The sequence below is a fragment of the Procambarus clarkii genome, chromosome 74, assembly GCF_040958095.1.
Source record: "Procambarus clarkii isolate CNS0578487 chromosome 74, FALCON_Pclarkii_2.0, whole genome shotgun sequence".
Lineage (NCBI taxonomy): Eukaryota > Metazoa > Arthropoda > Malacostraca > Decapoda > Cambaridae > Procambarus > Procambarus clarkii.
Genome location: NC_091223.1, coordinates 13334409 through 13357645, shown reverse-complemented (window position 1 = coordinate 13357645; position 23237 = coordinate 13334409). Strand labels below are relative to the sequence as shown.

General features: G+C 44.4%; 2 protein-coding genes across 4 annotated transcripts in view; both read left to right on the top strand.

Annotated features, from left to right (window-relative positions):
* Positions 1-9438: 9438 nt before the first annotated feature.
* LOC123767325 (uncharacterized) lies at positions 9439-18924 on the top strand. 2 transcript variants are annotated; one of them, XM_045756916.2, is made up of 4 exons: positions 9439-9742; positions 14816-14973; positions 15622-15907; positions 16537-18924. In XM_045756916.2, exons 1-4 carry the CDS (start codon positions 9667-9669, stop codon positions 16965-16967), a joined length of 951 nt encoding a protein of 316 aa, XP_045612872.2. In that variant the 5' UTR covers positions 9439-9666; the 3' UTR covers positions 16968-18924. The 2 variants fall into 2 exon arrangements, with proteins under 2 accessions (XP_045612872.2, XP_045612873.2); XM_045756917.2 differs by having other exon boundaries at positions 9446-9742; positions 15622-15895.
* Positions 18925-20443: 1519 nt separating this feature from the next.
* Positions 20444-23237, top strand: part of LOC123767324 (nucleolar protein dao-5) — a 309470-nt gene continuing 306676 nt past the window's right edge. Inside the window, exon 1 of one of the 2 annotated variants that reach the window (XM_069312947.1) lies at positions 20444-20633. In XM_069312947.1, the coding sequence (XP_069169048.1) occupies positions 20464-20633 (170 nt within the window). In that variant the 5' untranslated portion in view covers positions 20444-20463. The remainder of the gene's footprint in view (positions 20634-23237) is intronic. The other variant, XM_045756912.2, reaches the window with a different exon arrangement.

Below are 23237 nucleotides of genomic sequence, written 5' to 3'. Positions count from 1 at the left end.
CCGACCAGTTATTTAACCGGAGCCCGACCAGTTGTGTAACCGGAGCCTGACAAGTTGTGTAACCGGACCCTGACCAGTTGTATAACCGGAGCCTGACCAGTTGTATAACCGGACCCTGACCTGTTGTGTAACCGCAAGCCTAGGATGCACGAACTGAACAAACAACCTCTGAAGCAGAACCATGCACTAACCAAAGCTCGGCCATGCACAACCCGAAGCCCAAGTAACACCCTCCATAGCCCGACCAGTTATTTAACCGGAGCCCGACCAGTTGTGTAACCAAAGCCCCACCAGTTGTGTAACTGAAGCCCCACCAGTTGTGTAACCATACCCTGACCTGTTGTGTAACCACAAGCCTAGGAAGAACAAACCAAACAACATCTGGAGCACAACTATGCACGAACCGAAGCCCGACCATGCACAACCCGAAGCCCAAGTGACACCCCCGGAGCCCGACCAGTTATTTAACCGGAGCCCGACCAGTTGTGTAACCGGAGCCTGACAAGTTGTGTAACCGGACCCCGACCAGTTGTATAACCGGAGCCTGACCAGTTGTGTAACCGGACCCTGACCTGTTGTGTAACTGCAAGCCTAGGATGGACGAACCGAACAAACAACCTCTGAAGCAGAACCATGCACTAACCGAAGCCCAGCTATGCACAACCCGAAGCCCAAGTGACACCCCCGGAGCCCGACCAGTTATTTAACCGGAGCCCGACCAGTTGTGTAACCGGAGCCCGACCAGTTGTGTAACCGGAAGCCTAGCATGAACGAACTGAACAAACAACATCCGAAGCACAAACATACACACACCGAAGCCCGACTATGCACAACCCGAAGCCCAAGTGACACCCCCGGAGCCCGACCAGTTATTTAACCGGAGCCCGACCAGTTGTGTAACCGGAGCCTGACAAGTTGTGTAACCGGACCCCGACCAGTTGTATAACCGGAGCCTGACCAGTTGTGTAACCGAACCCTGACCTGTTGTGTAACTGCAAGCCTAGGATGGACGAACCGAACAAACAACCTCTGAAGCAGAACCATGCACTAACCGAAGCCCAGCTATGCACAACCCGAAGCCCAAGTGACACCCCCGGAGCCCGACCAGTTATTTAACCGGAGCCCGACCAGTTGTGTAACCGGAGCCCGACCAGTTGTGTAACCGGAAGCCTAGCATGAACGAACTGAACAAACAACATCCGAAGCACAAACATACACGCACCGAAGCCCGACTATGCACAACCCGAAGCCCAAGTGACACCCCCGGAGCCCGACCAGTTTTGTAACCGGAGCCCGACCAGTTATTTAACCGGAGCCCGACCAGTTATTTAACCGGAGCCCGACCAGTTGTGTAACCGAAGCCCTAACAGTTGTGTAACCGGACCCTGACCAGTTGTGTAACCACATGCCTAGCATAAACGAACCAAACAATCTCTGGATCACAACCATGCATGAACTGAAGCCCGACCATACACAACCCGAAGCCCAAGTGACACCCTCCATAGCCCGACCAGTTATTTAACCGGAGCCTGACCAGTTGTGTAACCAAAGCCCCACCAGTTTTGTAACTGAAGCACCACCAGTTGTTTAACCAGACCCCGACCAGTTGTGTAACCACAAGCCTAGGAAGAACAAACCAAACAACATCTGGAGCACAACTATGCACGAACCGAAGCCCGACCATGCACAACCCAAAGCCCAAGTGACACCCCCGGAGCCCGACCAGTTATTTAACCGGAGCCCGACCAGTTGTGTAACCGGAGCCTGACAAGTTGTGTAACCGGACCCCGACCAGTTGTATAACCGGAGCCTGACCAGTTGTGTAACCGGACCCTGACCTGTTGTGTAACTGCAAGCCTAGGATGGACGAACCGAACAAACATCCTCTGAAGCAGAACCATGCACTAACCGAAGCCCAGCCATGCACAACCCGAAGCCCAAGTGACACCCCCGGAGCCCGACCAGTTATTTAACCGGAGCCCGACCAGTTGTGTAACTGGAGCCTGACAAGTTGTGTAACCGGACCCCGACCAGTTGTATAACCGGAGCCTGACCAGTTGTGTAACCGGACCCTGACCTGTTGTGTAACTGCAAGCCTAGGATGGACGAACCGAACAAACAACCTCTGAAGCAGAACCATGCACTAACCGAAGCCTAGCCATGCACAACCCGAAGCCCAAGTGACACCCCCGGAGCCCGACCAGTTATTTAACCGGAGCCCGACCAGTTGTGTAACCGGAGCCCGACCAGTTGTGTAGCCGGAAGCCTAGCATGAACGAACTGAACAAACAACATCCGAAGCACAAACATACACGCACCGAAGCCCGACTATGCACAACCCGAAGCCCAAGTGACACCCCCGGAGCCCGACCAGTTATTTAACCGGAGCCCGACCAGTTGTGTAACCGGAGCCCGACCAGTTGTGTAGCCGGAAGCCTAGCATGAACGAACTGAACAAACAACATCCGAAGCACAAACATACACGCACCGAAGCCCGACTATGCACAACCCGAAGCCCAAGTGACACCCCCGGAGCCCGACCAGTTATTTAACCGGAGCCCGACCAGTTGTGTAACCGGAGCCCGACCAGTTGTGTAGCCGGAAGCCTAGCATGAACGAACTGAACAAACAACATCCGAAGCACAAACATACACGCACCGAAGCCCGACTATGCACAACCCGAAGCCCAAGTGACACCCCCGGAGCCCGACCAGTTATTTAACCGGAGCCCGACCAGTTGTGTAACCGGAGCCCGACCAGTTGTGTAGCCGGAAGCCTAGCATGAACGAACTGAACAAACAACATCCGAAGCACAAACATACACGCACCGAAGCCCGACTATGCACAACCCGAAGCCCAAGTGACACCCCCGGAGCCCGACCAGTTATTTAACCGGAGCCCGACCAGCTGTGTAACCGGAGCCCGACCAGTTGTGTAGCCGGAAGCCTAGCATGAACGAACTGAACAAACAACATCCGAAGCACAAACATACATGCACCGAAGCCCGACTATGCACAACCCGAAGCCCAAGTGACACCCCCGGAGCCCGACCAGTTTTGTAACCGGAGCCCGACCAGTTATTTAACCGGAGCCCGACCAGTTATTTAACCGGAGCCCGACCAGTTGTGTAACCGAAGCCCTAACAGTTGTGTAACCGGACCCTGACCAGTTCTGTAACCACATGCCTAGCATAAACGAACCAAACAATCTCTGGATCACAACCATGCATGAACTGAAGCCCGACCATACACAACCCGAAGCCCAAGTGACACCCTCCTTAGCCCGACCAGTTATTTAACCGGAGCCCGACCAGTTGTGTAACCAAAGCCCCACCAGTTGTGTAACTGAAGCCCCACCAGTTGTGTAACCAGACCCCCACCAGTTGTGTAACCACAAGCCTAGGAAGAACAAACCAAACATCTGGAGCACAACTATGCACGAACCGAAGTCCGACCATGCACAACCCGAAGCCCAAGTGACACCCCCGGAGCCCGACCAGTTATTTAACCGGAGCCCGACCAGTTGTGTAACCGGAGCCTGACAAGTTGTGTAACCGGACCCCGACCAGTTGTATAACCGGAGCCTGACCAGTTGTGTAACCGGACCCTGACCTGTTGTGTAACTGCAAGCCTAGGATGGACGAACCGAACAAACAGCCTCTAAAGCAGAACCATGCACTAACCGAAGCCCAGCCATGCACAACCCGAAGCCCAAGTGACACCCCCGGAGCCCGACCAGTTATTTAACCGGAGCCCGACCAGTTGTGTAACTGGAGCCCGACCAGTTGTGTAGCCGGAAGCCTAGCATGAACGAACTGAACAAACAACATCCGAAGCACAAACATACACGCACCGAAGCCCGACTATGCACAACCCGAAGCCCAAGTGACACCCCCGGAGCCCGACCAGTTTTGTAACCGGAGCCCGACCAGTTATTTAACCGGAGCCCGACCAGTTATTTAACCGGAGCCCGACCAGTTGTGTAACCGAAGCCCGACCAGTTGTGTAACCGGACCCTGACCAGTTGTGTAACCACATGCCTAGCATGAACGAACCAAACAATCTCTGGATCACAACCATGCATGAATTGAAGCCCGACCATACACAACCCGAAGCCCAAGTGACACTATAGCCCGACCAGTTATTTAACCAGAGCCCGACCAGTCGTGTAACCAAAGCCCCACCAGTTTTGTAACTGAAGCCCCACCAGATGTGTAACCAGAGCCCCACCAGATGTGTAACCAGAGCCCCACCACTTGTGTAACCAGAGCCCCACCACTTGTGTAACCAGAGCCCGACCAGTTGTGTAATAGCTTGCCTAGCAAGCAAATATCTCATCCAACCCCTCACCAGTGTGCTAAGTGGGGTGCCAAAGGGTCCATTTTGGGCCAACCCTTTTTGTCATATACATAGTAGATGTGAATATTACAAACCACATCAAAATTGCAGATGACACTAAGATCTATGGTAAAGTGGAAAGTGAAAGCCATATTCAAACCTTACAAAAATATCTACATGAACTCCGCAAATGGTTAGATGACTTTAATGTTGATAAATCCAAGACCTTGCATGTGGGGGCATAACAATCCACGTCACAACTACCAAATTGTCAGCACTACCTTTCAACAGATAGATGAAGAAAGGGACCTTGATGTCAGAATCCATCACGTGAGGCATAACAACACAACTACCAAATCATCAACATTATCTTGGAGTTAGAATCCACCAATCGCTGATAGTTGTACAACAAGTGGGAGCGGCAGTAAAAAGCAAACCAAACCCTGGGAATAATCATGCGTACCTTTACCTGCAAGGAAAAGAAAGTAGACCTTCAATTGTATAAGTTTCTGGTGCGTCCTCCCATGAATTATTGCAACCAGGCATGGAGACCTCATCTTCAGAAAGACATAGCTGCTCTGGAGCCATGTCTTACCAGAGCTATGGAGCTATGTCTTACGACAAAAATCATACCAGAGCTTAGTCATCTCTCGTATCAGGAACGGTTGAGGGCCACAGGGCTAACACCACAAACCAGGCATGACAGGGCGGACTTCATAAAAACCTTTAAAATACTAAACAATTTGGAGGATGTCGACCAGGACAATGTCTTCAAAAGGTCAGATGTTACATGAACAAGGAGCCACGGGTTCAAACTCAACAAGCCAGAATGTTGGACAAGAAACAGGAGATGCTTTTTCACCCATAGGGTTGTAAACCCGTGGAACCGCCTACCCGCCGAAGCCGTAAACGCCAAAACCTTGCTGAGTTTTAAAATACAGCTGGAAAAGGTCATCAGGGAAAATGGGGGGGAACTTTGACAAGCCGCCGTCTTACTATCCTCATCGAGGCCACTAGTGTTAGTGGCCCTCAAGTAAATTCAGTTCCTGGAGAGGTGTCCCCGCTCCTTGCTGTTGGCAAGTTGTTCATCTATTACAGTGCACTCAGGACTGTCGCTTATCACTAAACTTAGTTTTTAAAACTATTAACTTGATGAAATAATATTACCTTATACGCGAGAATAATTCTGAATACGCAGCACGATAAAATAGACGAATGCGGCTTTGGGTCGGGCGGCGGCGTAAGGGAGCCTGGCCTGAGGACAGGCAACTGTGAATGCTTCACCCTCCACATACTTCAAGTGCAAATAACTGCCAACAGAACCTAAATACCGAACCTACTATACGCCTAATTAAACCTAGAATATAAAATTAATTTATACACGATAAAACCTATTTTAAATACACAGTACATGAAAGTCGATAATAAACAAGTCTTAGGAGGTGGCGAGGGGGGGGGGGGTCGACCGCCGCGTTAACGAGCCTAGCCTGACGACGGGGTGGTTTAACACTATGGGGAAGTGTATTCTACATAATATTCTACCCCATATAATGTTGGCAAATCATGATCCTCATAATCTTCCACAATATCCGCGAGAGGTCAGACTATTTAGCATTAGTGGAATACAAACATTTGAATACTACACAACCCGGATGAAAAAAAAATACGGAAACCAATTACACTAGACGACATTACAAAAACTCAGTTATAATAACGAACAAATGTATAATGCATTAAGCATTGTAGGTGGTGGTAGACTATATATTCATGCTACCTCCCAACTGTTCAAATAGCAAAAAAAATTATCAGCCTTACCAACACGGGAGCGACATACTCACGCCGCCGCTGCTTCCTGACGACTAACTGGGTCGGCGTCGAGGACCCGTAGCCGTCCAACCGACCCCAGGGACCCTCTGCCTAAAATTATTTGAACACCATATTGAAATTCCTAGCGTATAGCGCCAGGAATGTGTAAATTAATATTTATATATGCATTATAGGCCTTTCTAAAGTAATTTATAAATCTGAATATCATATATTGTCTAACAAACGAATTATTTAAGTTAATATTTTAATTATGCCAGATACAAGTCTCTTCGCTCACAAGAAGATTCGTCAACGGATTTTGTTTATTTTTTGTATTTATATATAAAAAGAGTTCTTAAATTCTTGTAAAGCCACTAGCATACATAACGTTTCGAGCAAGTCCTTAATTCAAATTTTTTGCCCGTAATACGACCCGCCAAATTGTTTAACAAGCTATTCTCTGCCGGGTGAACAGTTAAGGATCGTCGCCCGGGCAATCCTTCCCGGCCGGCAGGTCAAAGCGCTGGCGAAGAGCTGGGCGCATGCTTTACCACTACGCCACAGATTTATTATTAACATCTTTATTGACAAAATTAATTACAATTTTGCCTAATCTGAGGATTTCAATTAAACCTTTTTAAAGTGAGGATAATGCTAGTATTCACTGTCACGCAGGACAGAGGGTCGACTGCTTCGTGGTGTAGTGGAATTTTGAATTTTGAAATCTGACTAACTTAGCTCAACCCAACCTAACGTAACCCAAATCAAACCAATCTAATCCAACCGAACCCAATGCAGCCTAACCTTAATAACATAACCTAATACAGCCTAGCATAACAATACATCCGGTTTTAAAAGAGAAAATGAGTTTAGCCAAATCGTCTCGTGTCCGAAACGACCATATCCCGACCAGTTGTGTACCCAGAGCACAACCAATTGTGTACCCACAGGCCTAGCAAACAAACACCTAACCTAACCAGACAAACACGCCCCTAACTCTACCAAGCACACTGAGAGTCCTACCAAAGTAGGGAAGGTCCATAGACGAGAACGTGGTTGTAAGTATAGGTCCACAGGCATGGGTCCCAGTGCCCATCATCTGGGTCGGGGGGCAACAGTGCATTGCTTTGCTCAGAGAGTATAATGCTGCTAACACAGCCCTGCCTTCAATAAGCAAACTTTTCAGGATTATTTAATGAGCTAAGATTTACCTGAATTTACTAGAGGGTTACTATCTCTCAGTGAGGATAGGAAGCCGGGGATTTTATCGAGCAATGTTTTGGCATTTACGGCTTCGGCGGCTATGCGTTTCCACAACTTTATAATTGTTGTTTGAGTTAAAATCCATCCAAACCTTGAGCTCCTTGAGTTTGGATGGCTTTTAAAATATTTTTCATGATTTAATAGTGGTAAGACACTCGCCTGGCGTTCCCCGAGCGCTTTGTCATGAGTTCGTATCCTGGCCGGGGAGGATTTACTGGGCGCAAATCCTTAACTGTAGCCTCTGTTTAACTCAACAGTAAAATGTGTACTTGGTTGTAACAACGATTCTTCGCGGCGGGGATCGTATTCCAGGGATCTGCCCGAAACGCTACGCGTACTAGTGGCTGTACAAGAATGTAACAACTCTTGTATATATCTCAAAAAGAAAAAAAAAAAAAGATTAGTGGACCATCATGCCTAAGCCCTTTTTCTTTCTCCATCTATAATAAAGCCGGGTTACCAATAGGGGTAACTGCAGTGAATACTCTTGTGTCTCGCATGTAGCGTCATGCATTTTCCAGTACCGATAATAATTTGCACCAATTTAACCATTTGTGGCATTGACATTTTCAGAAAAAGTGCTGAAGTTGAGGGATTAATAAGATACTAGTTGCTTTTTGTGGGAGGGTTGAGCTTCGGCTCTTTGGTCCTGCCTCTCGACTGTCAATCAAAGTGTGTGTGTGTGTATTTGCTATTTGTGTCTGCAGAATTGAGCTGAATTGAGCCCCGTCTTTCTATCTGCCGATTGTCTAATGTACTGACTCCCGACCTATATTTCCTCATATCAACTACATACATTTCTCTCAAACACACACACACGGATCCTGGGTAGCTGTCTAACTCTCAAGGACGTATTTAGTGCTAGGTGACCAAGGGCATCAGGATGAAAGAATCTGCCCATTTGTTTCCGCCTCCGCCGGGAATCGAATCCAGGCTCTTAGAACTACTCTATCCACCCCCTGAGCGCAATCCACTCAGCTGCGAAGCCCCATTTGTCCACGGTCTGTGGGTGCATGTTGGGTGTGTTTGCGGTGAAGAGAGAGAGAAGGTGAGGTCACTATCAACATCATCCATCCTGGAGCACATCCTGGAGCCGGAGTGTCTCATATCCCTCTGCCCCGCCCGGCCTCCATGCTGCCTGCCTCTGCAGTGGAAGCTGCCTGTTGCAACACATCTGGAATACTTGCACTTAGAATTGCAATGGGAATTTCAGCAACAACATTAAGAACGCCGTAATCTAGCAGAGTCTCCTGAGTCTCCTGTGGAGAATTTAAAAATCTTAGTAACTATTGATTTTCTTTTAATTCTATGCACACAGTGATAGCCCCTGTTCCACGATGATGGCCCCTGTTCCACAGTGATGCCCCTGTTCCACAGTGATGGCCCTGTTCCACAGTGATGGCCCCTGTTCCACAGTCACACGTCTGCGAAAGTTTGCTTCTGTGGAAACGGAAGTTTAAATCAAACCGGAAATTACATCATAAGTATGAAATTCTGATGAAATTTAAATTTGCTCTTATACTTGTTCATTAGCAGTGTGATGCGTGTTAACGAAGGGAAAGGTTATTAGTGTTCTATGGCCTGTTACCTGGTATATCTCATTCTATATGGTGATCTCTGTAGATTACCCGGACCTTATTTAACAAATTGCCTTGTTAAATATGTATATATTTGCATTAATTCCTACATGCATTAAAGAACAGCGATGAATGGGACCTGGTATGCTTATCAGCGTAGTATCTTTATCCACTCCTGAACGATAAGTTTTTATCTCTCATTCAGAAGTATACGGTGACGCGATGGCTAGTCCGGCACGGTAGGGACGTTATGTCGCTCATATCTCTCTTATATTTTACTACTTAACTTTATTTAATCACTAGAAGCAAACCTCTATACTTAACTGTTACTTGGTATCATATTAACGAGGTGCAGTCAATGTAGGTGTGAGAGGATGTTCGTTATAATGAACCAAAAGCTGGTGTGTACAGGAAATGTGGAGAGGAAGTGGCGCGATACCGTAGCTGCGGCTGTCCTGGCCCCGGCGCTCATCCGCCGCCTTGGAATGAACGTCATTAAACGCCCTCCTGCCTCGTGAAAGAGATGTCAGTGGTCCCGTTTTGCCTGAAAGCTGTGACACAAGATGACGCCAGGGCCAGGAGGATGTGACCTTTACGTAAGCACTTAGTTGGTCTGCTTGGGTAAAGGCGTACGGTTCTGTCGGCGAGGAGGGTCCTAAGTATCGTACCTCGTCTCCTCAAGCATGATGCCGCCGACACTGCTCTGTCTGCTTAGTATGATCTGCTGGACGGCAGTTTCTCCGTTCTCAGAAACACCAGGTGAGGCCATTCGCCGTTTACTCTCTCAATCGTCTTTTAAACGTGTTAAGATATGAAAAGTTTGATCGTCGCCACTTGTAGCCTAGCGCGATCCACCCCTAAACCGGTTGAGTAAAGCAGTCCTCAGAAGTGCACAGGACTCGACATGTATCGTGATAATAGGGGTTTCTGAAAGTGACTCTTAGAACTATCTACTCATTATATATTTTGTGTCGAAGGTCACTCGTTCATGTTGTTTTAGATTCAGCTACTGGGAACAAAAAATTGCAGGTAGCACGGGCTATGGTGAGCCCGTAGTGGACTTACCTGGCACAGGAGCGGGGCTATAACTTCGACGGAAGGTCACTCGCCCGATACTCTTCAAGTTTACATTCGCGTTGTTAAGGTTTTCACAGACCTCATTAAGGACACTCCGTGAGGACAATACTTTACTAGGGACCTTTTTGTCCAGAAGATGACATAACCTTCCCGGCTTGGTGCCTTCTTTTGATAATTACTTACTTCCCTTGAAGACCCTCCCAGACCTCCTCATCTCTCTCCTTAAGGACACTTCCAGACCTTATCTCTTTCCATGCGGATACTGCCAGAATTTCCATTAGCTCACAGAATCTTAACGACGCTTTTCTTACCATAAAATTAATATTTGACAAGCAAGATTTCCTTCCTCTGAACCTATGTTGGTATTTGGGGACGAAATTCACGAGTTCCAGGGTCCTCCTTCGGATCATTTGATCTAGTAGCTTGCAGGTGATGCTTGTCAGTGATCCGTTCTGTAATTCAATGGCTCTTGTCTTCTTATTTTCTAATAATGATTTCACACTTCAAGTTTTCTAAATGAAAACTCGTCATACTTCTTCCGAGCAGCATTTTAGCATCCGTGAACATTGGCATATTGGAGTCTTTATACTCAGTCTGGTCACTGACATATGTAAGAAAAAGAATGAGTCCCCAGTAGTGATCCTTGCGGTATTACGATGGTTATAAGGCTCCATCTTGACTTGAAGCCTCGCACTGTGATTGTTGTATACAAAATAAGTTCAGGTTTTGCAGTATTATAATTTAAGGGCATTAGAAAATTGAAACAGTCTAACCATAAACCTAATCTAAATTGCCCTAGTCCTTATTAAGCAATTCTGTGCCTAACATTCTCAATTTTAGGCCTAAAATAATACACATGTATTATATGTGTATACATATAGTACATTTAGAAAACATATATATATATATATATATATATATATATATATATATATATATATATATATATATATATATATATATATATATATATATATATAACTGAAAACTCACACCCCAGAAGTGACTCGAACCCATACTCCCACAACTGGTATGTACAGGGACGCCTTAATCCGCTTGACCATCACGACCGGACATAAGGAAGTGATAGCCGAGGCTATATGAACCACTTCCCCGCCGGCACTCGGATGGTAATCTTGGGCATAGCATTTTATCAAATCACCTCATTCTTTGGGGCACACGTGAGGAACACAAATGCAAACAAGCCTGAATGGTCCCCAGGACTATATACAACTGAAAACTCACACCCCAGAAGTGACTCGAACCCATACTCCCACAACTGGTATGTACAGGGACGCCTTAATCCGCTTGACCATCACGACCGGACATAAGGAAGTGATAGCCGAGGCTATATGAACCACTTCCCCGCCGGCACTCGGATGGTAATCTTGGGCATAGCATTTTATCAAATCACCTCATTCTTTGGGGCACACGTGAGGAACACAAATGCAAACAAGCCTGAATGGTCCCCAGGACTATATACAACTGAAAACTCACACCCCAGAAGTGACTCGAACCCATACTCCCACAACTGGTATGTACAGGGACGCCTTAATCCGCTTGACCATCACGACCGGACATAAGGAAGTGATAGCCGAGGCTATATGAACCACTTCCCCGCCGGCACTCGGATGGTAATCTTGGGCATAGCATTTTATCAAATCACCTCATTCTTTGGGGCACACGTGAGGAACACAAATGCAAACAAGCCTGAATGGTCCCCAGGACTCACACCCCTTCTGGGGTGTGAGTTTTCAGTTGTATATAGTCCTGGGGACCATTCAGGCTTGTTTGCATTTGTGTTCCTCACGTGTGCCCCAAAGAATGAGGTGATTTGATAAAATGCTATGCCCAAGATTACCATCCGAGTGCCGGCGGGGAAGTGGTTCATATAGCCTCGGCTATCACTTCCTTATGTCCGGTCGTGATGGTCAAGCGGATTAAGGCGTCCCTGTACATACCAGTTGTGGGAGTATGGGTTCGAGTCACTTCTGGGGTGTGAGTTTTCAGTTGTATATAGTCCTGGGGACCATTCAGGCTTGTTTGCATATATATATATATATATATATATATATATATATATATATATATATATATATATATATATATATATATATATATATATATATATGTGTATACATATAGATAACAATACACAGTTGTATTATATGTGTATATAGTACACATACACATCACAAGCCTCATCATGAGCCTTAGAAAAGTTACGTTTAAGTGTTGTAACTGTTCTATGGCCTCTACAAAATTGGTAGTAAAAACTTATAATTTTTGTGTGCAAGAGTCCAGATTTTGTATATTTCATTCATAGTAGCTATAGGTACTATCAGTTTTGGATGACAGGTTGTTCATTGCACACTTACCTTATCGCTGGTGAGGCAAGGAGTTGCACAATCGCATGACTTGTGCTTCCGGAAACAAATCGTCAGATATGCTGCAATAAATGCGGTCGTTCGCCTCCTCTGAAGTCGTCCCTCGTTAATATCATTATCGTGATTATTTTGTATTTAGCTATCATTCATTCTTAGTCTTATTATTCGTGTTATTTCACTTCTCTCTTCTTTTTTTATGCTTCTTAACTATGGCGTTTGTTGTTTCTCTCAATCTAATTATGAATTTCATAAGAGATGTGCACCACCACACCCTGCAATGTTGCACACACATTATTCTGTACACCGACATGCACTACTTTGCATGCAATTCTAATACTAATAATAATAATAATAAATAATTTATAAAAGTGTACATACATATGATACATGAACAGTGGAGGACACGGGTAAATTAAGTGTAATGCATAAAGCCACTAATACACAGAACGTTTCGGGCTTACAGAAGCCAATTATAGTTGGATACATAGAGGGCTATGTATCCCTTTATATACTGCCGGTAGATTTGATGACAGCCTGGCTAAGCGAGAGTAGCCTAACATAAATTCTATGGAGCAAAATACATTTGATTGTATTTTTCTCAAGCGGTGCTTCGGTCAATTCCTCTGCTCGATTTTTTTTATTATTAACACATTTAGGTACATCTGCATTTGTGCAGCTACCCTAGACTATATGAAGGGGAGTAAAGTGTGTCAAAAAACTAGCTACGTTATGCTAAAAATCCCCATCACACAGGATGGTTAGTCATGCAGAGGCATGATAAGCAGTCTGCACTGGAAAACTCTGGGTGCATTATGAGGATATCATCATGAACACAAGAGTGAATAAGGCAGCAGTGATACTAAAAGTCCCAATCTCGCTGAATCCCACCTCTATAAATGCTTCTTCCACGGATATTAACTGCCAAGAGAACCTAACCTAAGCCAGGCCTAACTAAATACAACACATTCTAGTATATAATAGTATTTATTTATATTTGAGAAAATGCTAATTTTGATTACGCAGTGCGTTAAAATTGACGAATGCGTCTTCGGGGGGCGGGTTGGATGAGCCTAGCCTGAGGCCAGGTTGATGCGAAATGAGGCTTTTCTTAGCATTTCATAGTTAGCTCTTGACACTCTCTGTAACCCTTCATATAGTCTAGAGCAGCTGCAGAAGCGCACCTGCACCTAAATACTGTAATAACAACAAATCCTGAACAGTGCCTACGACTAAAGATACAACTCTCGGTTTTCATGTCCCTGTTATTATCTTCAAAGATATAACAACGTTGTTAAGGCTCCCAAACAAGCTGAATGTTATAAGCTCATTATGTATCACTATTGTTGACAAGTGTTGAGAGTAATGGTTACTTCTTGGAACGCATTTTAGACTGTTATCACTTAACTAGATGTGAGGCTATTATAATTATCAAGATCTTTAAAATCTTTCAGATCTTCAACTGGATATAAGCAGGTAGATAACGTAATCATCCCTGTCTCGCCACTCCAGATCTCAGGATGAAATTAAATGGTGTTCTTGATAGTATAAATTGATAGTACAAACCTATTTTACAGTTGGTAAATAACTATATATATTTCTCATTTCATCACGAATAATATTTAGCATATTAGGAGCATTAATTCTTGTGGGTTTAGGTTGTAACCTCCAATAAGGTTGCTTTTTTAAGTCCCACTAGGTCAACTACTGTGACCTTTGCCTAGACGTAACCCACAATTATTGCCTAACTTCCAGGTACCTATTTCCTGGTAGGGAAAAAGTACATCTGGTGAAAGAAAACGTGCCCAACCACTTCTGTGGTTCCGGGGACTGAACGTCGATTGTGAGTTGAGGATGTAGCCTTCTGTACTTCAGTACCCAACCATTATTGTTAGGTTGTTGTTATAGATTCAGCTACTCGGAACAAGTTCCAAGTAGCACAGGCTATGGTGAGCCCGTAGTGAACTTACCTGGCACAGGAGCGGTGCTGTATTGTTAAGCATCACACATTGATACATTAGCCTAAGCTTAGGTGTGGTGCAGGCGCCCGAGGGAAGGATAACGATGCTTGTAGCGGGTGAGATAAAGCTGATACATGCAGATTACATCCGCGATAACCTCCCTCACCATCCTCACTGATACGCACAAATGTTTTCGTTTTGCTCATTAGCCACTTTAGCTAATGGCACCAGCGTTCATTACTGGCCCCCAACCAGGGTCATGGGTACAAGTTCTCGCGTTCATTACTGGCCCCTAACCAGGGACATGGGTACAAATGAACAAATCCACAAGGTCGTGACGTGACGTCCTCTTGCATAAGATGAAAAATGTCAACACTATTAAATGTTTAACATTAATTTATGTGGGACAGAGACATGCAGGCATCACCCGGAGGCTGCCACACTGAAGAAGTCCTGGCCGGTGCTGGCTGCCGTGAAGGTGCCCCCCATGACCGATGCTTCTCTGCGCCTCAGCTTATCCCACAAGAACCACACCCACACCAACCTCACCCTCGCCTACAGAAATAAGGTTAATAAGAACACTTCTCATTACTAATACAATTCTGGCACTTGTGCTTCGTGTTGTGGATAGTTATCTTCAATACACCGTCAAAATTCCCAGATCTTTTGAGTTTTACAACAGTATTGAGTCTTCCCGCTGCTCCACACTCAGTCTTACCGCTGCTCCACACCCTCAGTCAGTGGCATGTGCCTTTCAACTTTATGTCAGATACTAAAAAGAAAAGATCTGCAAATTATCTTTTGTTTTTGAATTCTTTTCTTTCATACATTATTATAATTTTCTGTCATCTGACTCAAATCAACTTTGTCAGGAAGTCGCATAGACTTGCTGCACCCAGACTGACTGTCGTAACAACAGCGATGGTCATTAGCACAGAGACATTAGAAAGAACTTTTTCAGTGTCAGAGTAGTTAGTAAATGGAATGCACCAGGCAGTGATGTGGTGGAGGCTGACTCCATACACAGTTTCAAGTGTAGATATGATAGAGCCCAGTAGGCTCAGGAACCTGTACACCAGTTGATTGACAGTTGAGAGGCGGGACCAAAGAGCCACAGCTCAACCCCCGCAAACACAACTAGGTGAGTACACACAGGTTAAGACGCACGGGATCACGTGTCCTTTATTCTCGTGTTCTTATGATAATATTTTGACAGGTAAATGATGCACTGCTGGTGGAGGTGGTGGTGGAGAGCGAGGAGCTGCAAACCAAGACCAGCTTGATGGCACTTCTCATACCGGAAGCCTGGAGCATCCTGAAGCTTAACCTCCACAAGACCAGATTTACGGTGGTGGTGGTTGGCAGTAGTCACTCTTACAACTACACCAGCCGCGCCGAGGCCGAGTTCTTGCACCACCTGGTCGTCGACACCGTCTCCTCCAGCAGCGAACCGAAGCAACTCATTGACGTTGATCTCATGTGTCTTTATAGTGAGTGTTTAGGTCAGTTATCATGGGGCCCGGACCCATGAAACGGGCGGTGGCAGAGAGGTGATGTAGGCACGTAGTGAGCTCAGGAGCTGAAGTACGATATTCGTGTAGTTAAACAGGTTGCAGTCTATATTTGAGAGTATTGGCACCTGCATCTTTTTTTCACGGGCTCACCATAGCCCGTGCTACATAGACACTCCGTCCTGAATAGCTAAATCTTTAACAACAACAACATTCTTGCTCACTTCCGGGCTCACCATAGCCCGTGCTACTGGAACTTATCGTTCTGAATAGCGAATCTTAAACAACAACGACAACCTGCATCTTGTCATTACTTTAGGTAGTCAGTTTACCCGCTTACGGATGTATAACACTGAAAGATTCGTTCCCCTCATTAACAAGTAAACTGAATAGCTGGGCTGCTATACTGATATTATCTTTAATTACAATTTTTAACGTCAATTCAGTGGCAAAATATTTTTAAGTATAAATAATCTTACTCGTGACTATGTTGTCTATACCTTCGTCAGAATATCAAGGCTAATTTTAGCATGAGTGTAAATGTGTTTGCCAAATGTAGAGTTATCGCAAAGAATCCAGTATTTGATGCAGATAAATATAATGAATATTTCTTGTTACAGAGCACGGGGAGAGTCCGGGTGAGTCTGGCAGGAGACACAGTGAGACGGAGGAGAGTTCCAGCGGCCATGGAACGCCTGCTTGGCCCTTCTTCTTAGTGTTCTTCCTGCTTCTGATAGTGTGTCTGCTCTTCCTAGCCTGGCGCTACCAGCACAACCAGATCAAGCTGCGACGGCGGCTCCAGGCACAAATTGAAGCCGCCATGAAGAGGAACAGCGAGAGGCGGTCTCGGCGAGGAAGCTCAGTTGCCAGTGGCAGTCCGGAGGCCAGGGAAGAGGTCGAGGGAGGCAGGGTGAGCGAGAGAGTGCAGTACTCCACTATACTAGTTAGCTACGACGGCCCCTGCACCACGGAGGACGAGCCCGCGCCTCCGCCACCTGCCCGCTCATCCTTCATCACCCCCAACACCAGACCAGCCTCCGTGTGGTCGTGACTATTCTCTCACACACATAAATCCATCTCCCTGGTATTTGCCACACTGTATTGGAAACAATGATCTGTTCATTGAACAAATCCACAAGGGCCGTGACGGGGATTCGAACCTGCGTCCGGAAGCATCCAAGACACTGCCTTAATCGACTGAGCTAATCCCGCAGGTTCGAATCCTCGTCACGGCCCTTGTGGATTTGTTCATTTGATGCATCACGTTAGTGTGATCTCTGTGTGTGATCTGTTCATTATACAATATACTGTATTGCGGTTTTGAGGAGAGTACTCAAAATAAAGTGTTGTTTTGCTATGTTTGTTCTCACAAAAGTGTTTGTGAAATTCTGGCGAAGTATAACGTGTTTATATCAAAATATGCAAAGGTAATTAGCGACTGAAGGACGGCATTATTAAGTATTGTTGAGATAAACAAACCCGGAGACCGCCGTGGTCGGGGCCGGAGAAGAACCACCCCAGCAAGGGGCAAGAACGACCCCAGCCTCCTGTAGCAGAGCCTAGGGCCGCACGAGCCCCAGAAAGGGGGACGTCTGAGCCCCAGGAGGGGGACGTCTGAGCCCCAGGAGGGGGACGTCTGAGCCCCAGGAGGGGGACGTCTGAGCCCCAGGAGGGGAACGTCTGAGCCCCAGGAGGGGGACGTCTGAGCCCCGCACTTACCTACTGTTCCAGAGATCGTCACAGTCCCCCCTTTCACCCGAGGCCGGATTCCTTCATAGCATAAGGACTAATAATAATTAATTAATTATAATAATAAATATGTGTAATATACTTATCTAATATACCAAATAGTTATACATAGGATATAAGAACGGGAATTAATTAGCCACCAGATAACAAAATATTATCGTGTCCCCCTAAAATAATGCGCCTTGAGGTTCATAGAAAATTTATAATTTTAAGGTACACTATAGAATTTTTCGAACTCAATTTATTAATTCGCCTTGTTTTGTCGGGGACAGGTAGCCTTTGTGCATATATATTTAGGATTGTATCGAGGTCCCTGGTAACTATTGGACCACGGTATCCATGTTGATACCTCTTGGTATATATTCTCCTTGTGTGTATATTTTGGGAAGTATTATGGAATGAAACAACTTATGTAAAGTTATTTTATTTACAAGATATATAGTTTACCTGTATAGTATATTATATAGTATATAGTACAGTATATGAACATTTATAATATAAGGACAATTCTTAAAAGCTTAAGAATGCGTACAAAATATTTTCCAAGTCTGTGATTTCTCCCCCGTCAGAAAATTAGATTTCGATTTACTTTTCCCATTAAAATGCGGGAATATATATTAGAGATAAATAGCCTCAGATATTCTGTTCCGCGTTCATATATCATTTTAGTGTTTATATAAAGTGTTGGGAAGCCGAGTTCCCTCAGAAGACATATGCAACTGTAGTGAAGGTATGAGAGCTTCCTTTTATGTCTCATCTGAGGAAGCTATAGGCTTTCCAACACTTAACATAGAAACTAAGAAGAAATATGAACACTGAACAGAAATATGAGTACTGAGAAGATTGGAAAAGATTGGAAACAAATAAATAAAGACATGCCAGTGTGTTTACCATTGAATTATTCAGATATTAAAGAAATTAGACACTTAAATTAAGGCCACAAGTCTCATTAGGAGTTTTGGGTTAATATTGATATCTTTGGATTAATTTGTATTCTTATATTTCGTAACAGCTGGTTTCTTCAGACACTTTGTTTACATGGTTACCTTACAAACCTGCCCGGAACTGCGGGCTCACCATAGTCCGTGCTACTTGGAACTTTTTGTTCCAGGTAGCGAATCTTTAACAACAACAACCTGCCTGGATTGCAATGCATGTTATAGTGGCTTTGCAAGGAACTACTACATAATAACTAATGTATGTACTCTCACAACCTATTAATTGCACCTTCTTATATATAAATACACAAATAAAACTTTTATGTGTGTTTTTCCTTATTTTTAAATTCAATAACTTAAAGTACAAATTTGTGTATGAATTTAAACTTGTATATATATATATATATATATATATATATATATATATATATATATATATATATATATATATATATATATATATATATATATATATATTGGATTCTATACCAACACATGTAATCATTCTACATTTCACTTGATAAAGTGATAATATTATACACATGGGAAAAAAATGAAATAAATTAAGTAAATATCAGGAGCAGGACTTATAAACGATTACACAAGATGTAATGCAACTTTCTTAATTAACTTATAGATGCTGCTTCTTGAAGTTTACATCCTTCTTTTATTAAGTATTTTTCCAAGTGTTTCTCTCGAGCTCAGGATAGTCTCCTGAGACTGATGGATGGTTATTTACTTATAAACATTAAATTGCGCAAAGCACAGAGTACACAGTAAGAACATTACCGTAATGAACACAGAGTGTAGACGAATATGCCTTAACTAGTTAAATTGGTTAAGGTGTACATGTTTAAGGTGTATATTTGTGTATACTGCAAGACATAAAATAATGAATAAGTAATGCATGGGAATAATAGGCTATGCAGAACTCTGTATTTACAATAGGAGTAGACTTTCCTCCTCAGCTCTCTCTTGCCTATTTATTGCCTGTCCCTACCTCCTCATCACAATCGACTTGAGAATGGTCCAGGACGGACCGAAACGTCGTCGTCCCTTCAATTTCTAGTGTGTGGTCTGGTCAACAATAGGAGTACATTTGTACATGCATTATCGGTAGGGATGGGATGGCAAGTTTATTTATTTATTTATTTATATACAAGAAGGTACATTGGGGGGTTAACAGAGAACATAGAAATTAAGTTGATTTTACATTCTTGTAAAGCACGCATAGCGTTTCGTTGTTGTTGTTGTTTAAGATTCGCTACCTGGAACAAAAAGTTCCAAGTAACACGGGCTATGGTGAGCCCGTGACGGGCAAGTGATGCTGTATGCGCACATATAAGTGAGGAGAGAACTGTAAGCTATGATGATTTCTGTTATCACACGGATAATTCAAGGTTTCTCCTCTGCAAATTTTATGATTCCTGTAAATAATAATAACTTCGTAGATTCATCTATTGTCTTATGTATGACCCTCTGTCCTGTGTGACAGTGAATACCAGCATTATCCTCACTTTAATAAGACTATCAAAATCCTCAGATTAGGCAAAATTGTAATTAATTTTGTCAATAAAGATGTTAATAAAAATAATTTCTGAGAGAGTTTAAACTATATGTACAGAAACATTTATCACATATCTATCTTACCATTAAATTGTTAAAATTATTCAAGCTTTTCTTCTCTTTTTTATTAATCCATTTACCAAAATAAATCCTTGTATATAAATGGTTGTGTTCAACCATGACAGAACGTTGAGTATGTTTTGACAGTTGGAAATGTTGGCAAGCTTGGTGTTGTGAGTGCGAGAGGGTTGGCTGGCTTGGCGGGTGTGGAGCGGCCAGGACCAGTGTGTAGTCATGGGGTGTAAGGGTAGCTACGCCAGTGAGTTCCTCCGGTATCTTGAGGATTTTGTGGCTAATATACGTCCAGATGATCCTTTACCAGTGCGTGCACCTAACTATAAAGTTACGGAGAGTGAGATCGACGGCCAGATTCTGGATATAGTGCATCACTACTTGAGTAGCAGGTGAGTTGACAAGTGACGTGGATGCGTTCTAAGTTCAACTTCAAACTAGGAGGCGTCTGTGTGTGTATTAAAGATGTGTGTGTTGAATTTCTAGCACCACGCGGGCTGAGAAGGGCCCAAGCAGGCGCCCCTCCGCTTGCAGTGTGGCATCGACGGTGGAGGGTGTCCTCGGGGATGACCCATACGTCAACACCTGCCTCGGGACACCCCAAGCGTGGAGTTTGTTTACATGTGCTCCAGACTCTTGGACAGGTCCACCCGTCCTGGAAGACTCGTACTCTCACCTGGAAGACTCGTCTTCTCAGCTAAAAGACTCGTCCTCTGAGCTGGAAGACTCGTCCTCTGAGCTGGAAGGCTTCATCTCAGCTGGAAGGCCCTACCTCTCAGCTGGAAGGCCCTTCCTCTGAGCTGAAAGGCTCTTCCTCTCAGCTGGAAGGCCCTTCCTCTGAGCTGAAAGGCTCTTCCTCTCAGCTGGAAGGCCTTGCCTCTCACCTGGAAGGCTTCATCTCAGCTGGAAGGTCCTTCCTCTGAGCTGGAAGGCCCTGCCTCTCGGCTGGAAGCGCTTTCTAACAATATTTGTATTTAGTTGTAGTTTACCTGTACAGTTTTTGCCCCTTGATCAGAGATGCGATAGGATCGAAAGCAATCGATAGTAAATGTGCAAAGCGGGGAGACTGGAAGGCTGGCCAGGAAATAGCCGGTGTATAGGAGGCTGTGTCTCGTGAAATCCTAGAAAGGAAGACGTGAGGGTTGGTCCCAGGGGTGGCTGGGAGGTGGTTACTGAGAGGGATGCTGGGGGGTTGGGTCCCAGGTAGGGATGTTCGTGGGGGGGTTCCCAGAGAGGGGTTCTTGGGGCGGGGGTCCCAGCTAAAGAAGCACGAAAGGTGGGGTGTGGGTAGGTAAGGGGGTCCCAGTGTTGGGGGGCTCAGTGGTCTGTAGAGTAAGATGCAAGGGGGCCCATTAAGGGAGACACATGGGGTTGGGGGACAGGTGGTCTGAGAGAGGAAGACACATGAGGGGTGAGGCGTTGGGATTTCTATTTCGCAATCGTTCGTGAATCTGTAGTCAACACGCAGTTACCTCGTAGTTCATCACATGCTTGAATATAATTATTGCAGCCTTTTTTATGACGATTTTATTTAAGAGGTATTGTTTTAAGTGTTATTTTTTGGTTGTCTTACTTTTGTTACGTCTGTTAAACGCATAAATGCCCCCTCCTTTACGTCAGACTGGTGTGGTGAGGTCATTGCCCAGCTAATCTCAATAGTGGGGTCAGATTTCCATTTGCATTAATAAACCCTTGCAAGATGTTGACAATTGTTCAGTGGAAGTTCGGATTAGTCAGACCAGTTAGTTGTTGTAGTAATGTTTCACAACATTTACATGCCAAGAGCCCATAGTTGGCGAAACATAATTTTTATGTACCTTTTCACAGTGGTTTATCAGGTTTACTTAGTGCTAGGTGACAGTTGCTGGAGATCTCGGTACCTACCCACAGCAAGGTGGTAGAGACAGTCACGGAAAGTGCATTATTTCAACTAGTGAAACTAGGAAAGTTTTTGTTTGTAGTAGACCAAGCCCCCTCATCTACATGACAGCCTAGTTTGTTTCTGTTCAAATGTAGATATTATTAAGTGTTGTATATTTCACACGTTGCATGATTAGCGTACGCTATTTATTTGGTTTTAAACTGCGGTATGTTAACATGTCCGCCTGTTGGTTTGCTTTCCTCCTTACTCTTAAGTTAAAACGTAATAGCCAGCAATCGTAGTGAGGATAAAATGGAAGTTTTTCTTGTTTGTATTTAGTGTTTATACGAGGCTGCAGATTTAGTTCTTGGACTCGTCACCAACCCCTCATACTTTAGGCTCCGAAGTAGCATAACGAGTAACAAAGTTTGAAGACAAAATTTTTATAATAAAATACTTCTACAAACACTTGTTTTTTGAAGACTTGCGGCCTAAGCCCATTCATTCTGTTAATTTATTAGTTTGAGGCATGCAAGGAAGATGCTGCCTAGACTTAAGTCGTGTGCCCGAATACTTTGTGCTTGTAGGGCGGGCTTGAGGGTGCAGGGTCCTTAGCTTCCGGCCTCCCATTGTAATTGAGCCCGGCTCTTGCTTACCAGTATGATACGTGACTATGTATGGAGGTAATTTATTAAATATATTTACACGCAACTTTTACCCAAAAGGACTTTTATGCATCCTAATAATTAAGAAAAAGTGTTGCCACATGCCAACCCCATATATAGCAAACATTTCGTTTTTGTCTACTTAATGCCTCTAGGAATATTTTATATCTTTAACCTGTTTCTCTTATTTGGCTAGGTATATGCGAACCAGATGAGCTTGTATAGCAAGCTGGCGGGAAGATAGTTATACAGTACTCTTAAAAACTAGATTAATGCAATATGAAATATCTGCCTTGGCGAGAATGAACTCTGACCCCTGGGATTGCCAGTCAGCGGGCAGAGACCAAAGCAAAGGACAAGAACAACCGGACGCAATATCAACTTTGCTTTGGATGTGTTGACAATTGTTTATTTGTATAGTTTGAATATTTAAATTTTTAAATATACCTTATCTACTGGCTCAGTATTAT

Bases quoted from the DNA above. Each gene is read 5' to 3' on its own strand.
- LOC123767325 (XM_045756916.2), top strand. From the start codon at position 9,667: ATGATGCCGCCGACACTGCTCTGTCTGCTTAGTATGATCTGCTGGACG. The intron at 9,743-14,815 runs GTGAGGCCATTC...TATGTGGGACAG, and splicing joins TCCGTTCTCAGAAACACCAG to AGACATGCAGGCATCACCCG. The intron at 15,908-16,536 runs GTCAGTTATCAT...TTCTTGTTACAG, and splicing joins TCTTTATAGTGAGTGTTTAG to AGCACGGGGAGAGTCCGGGT.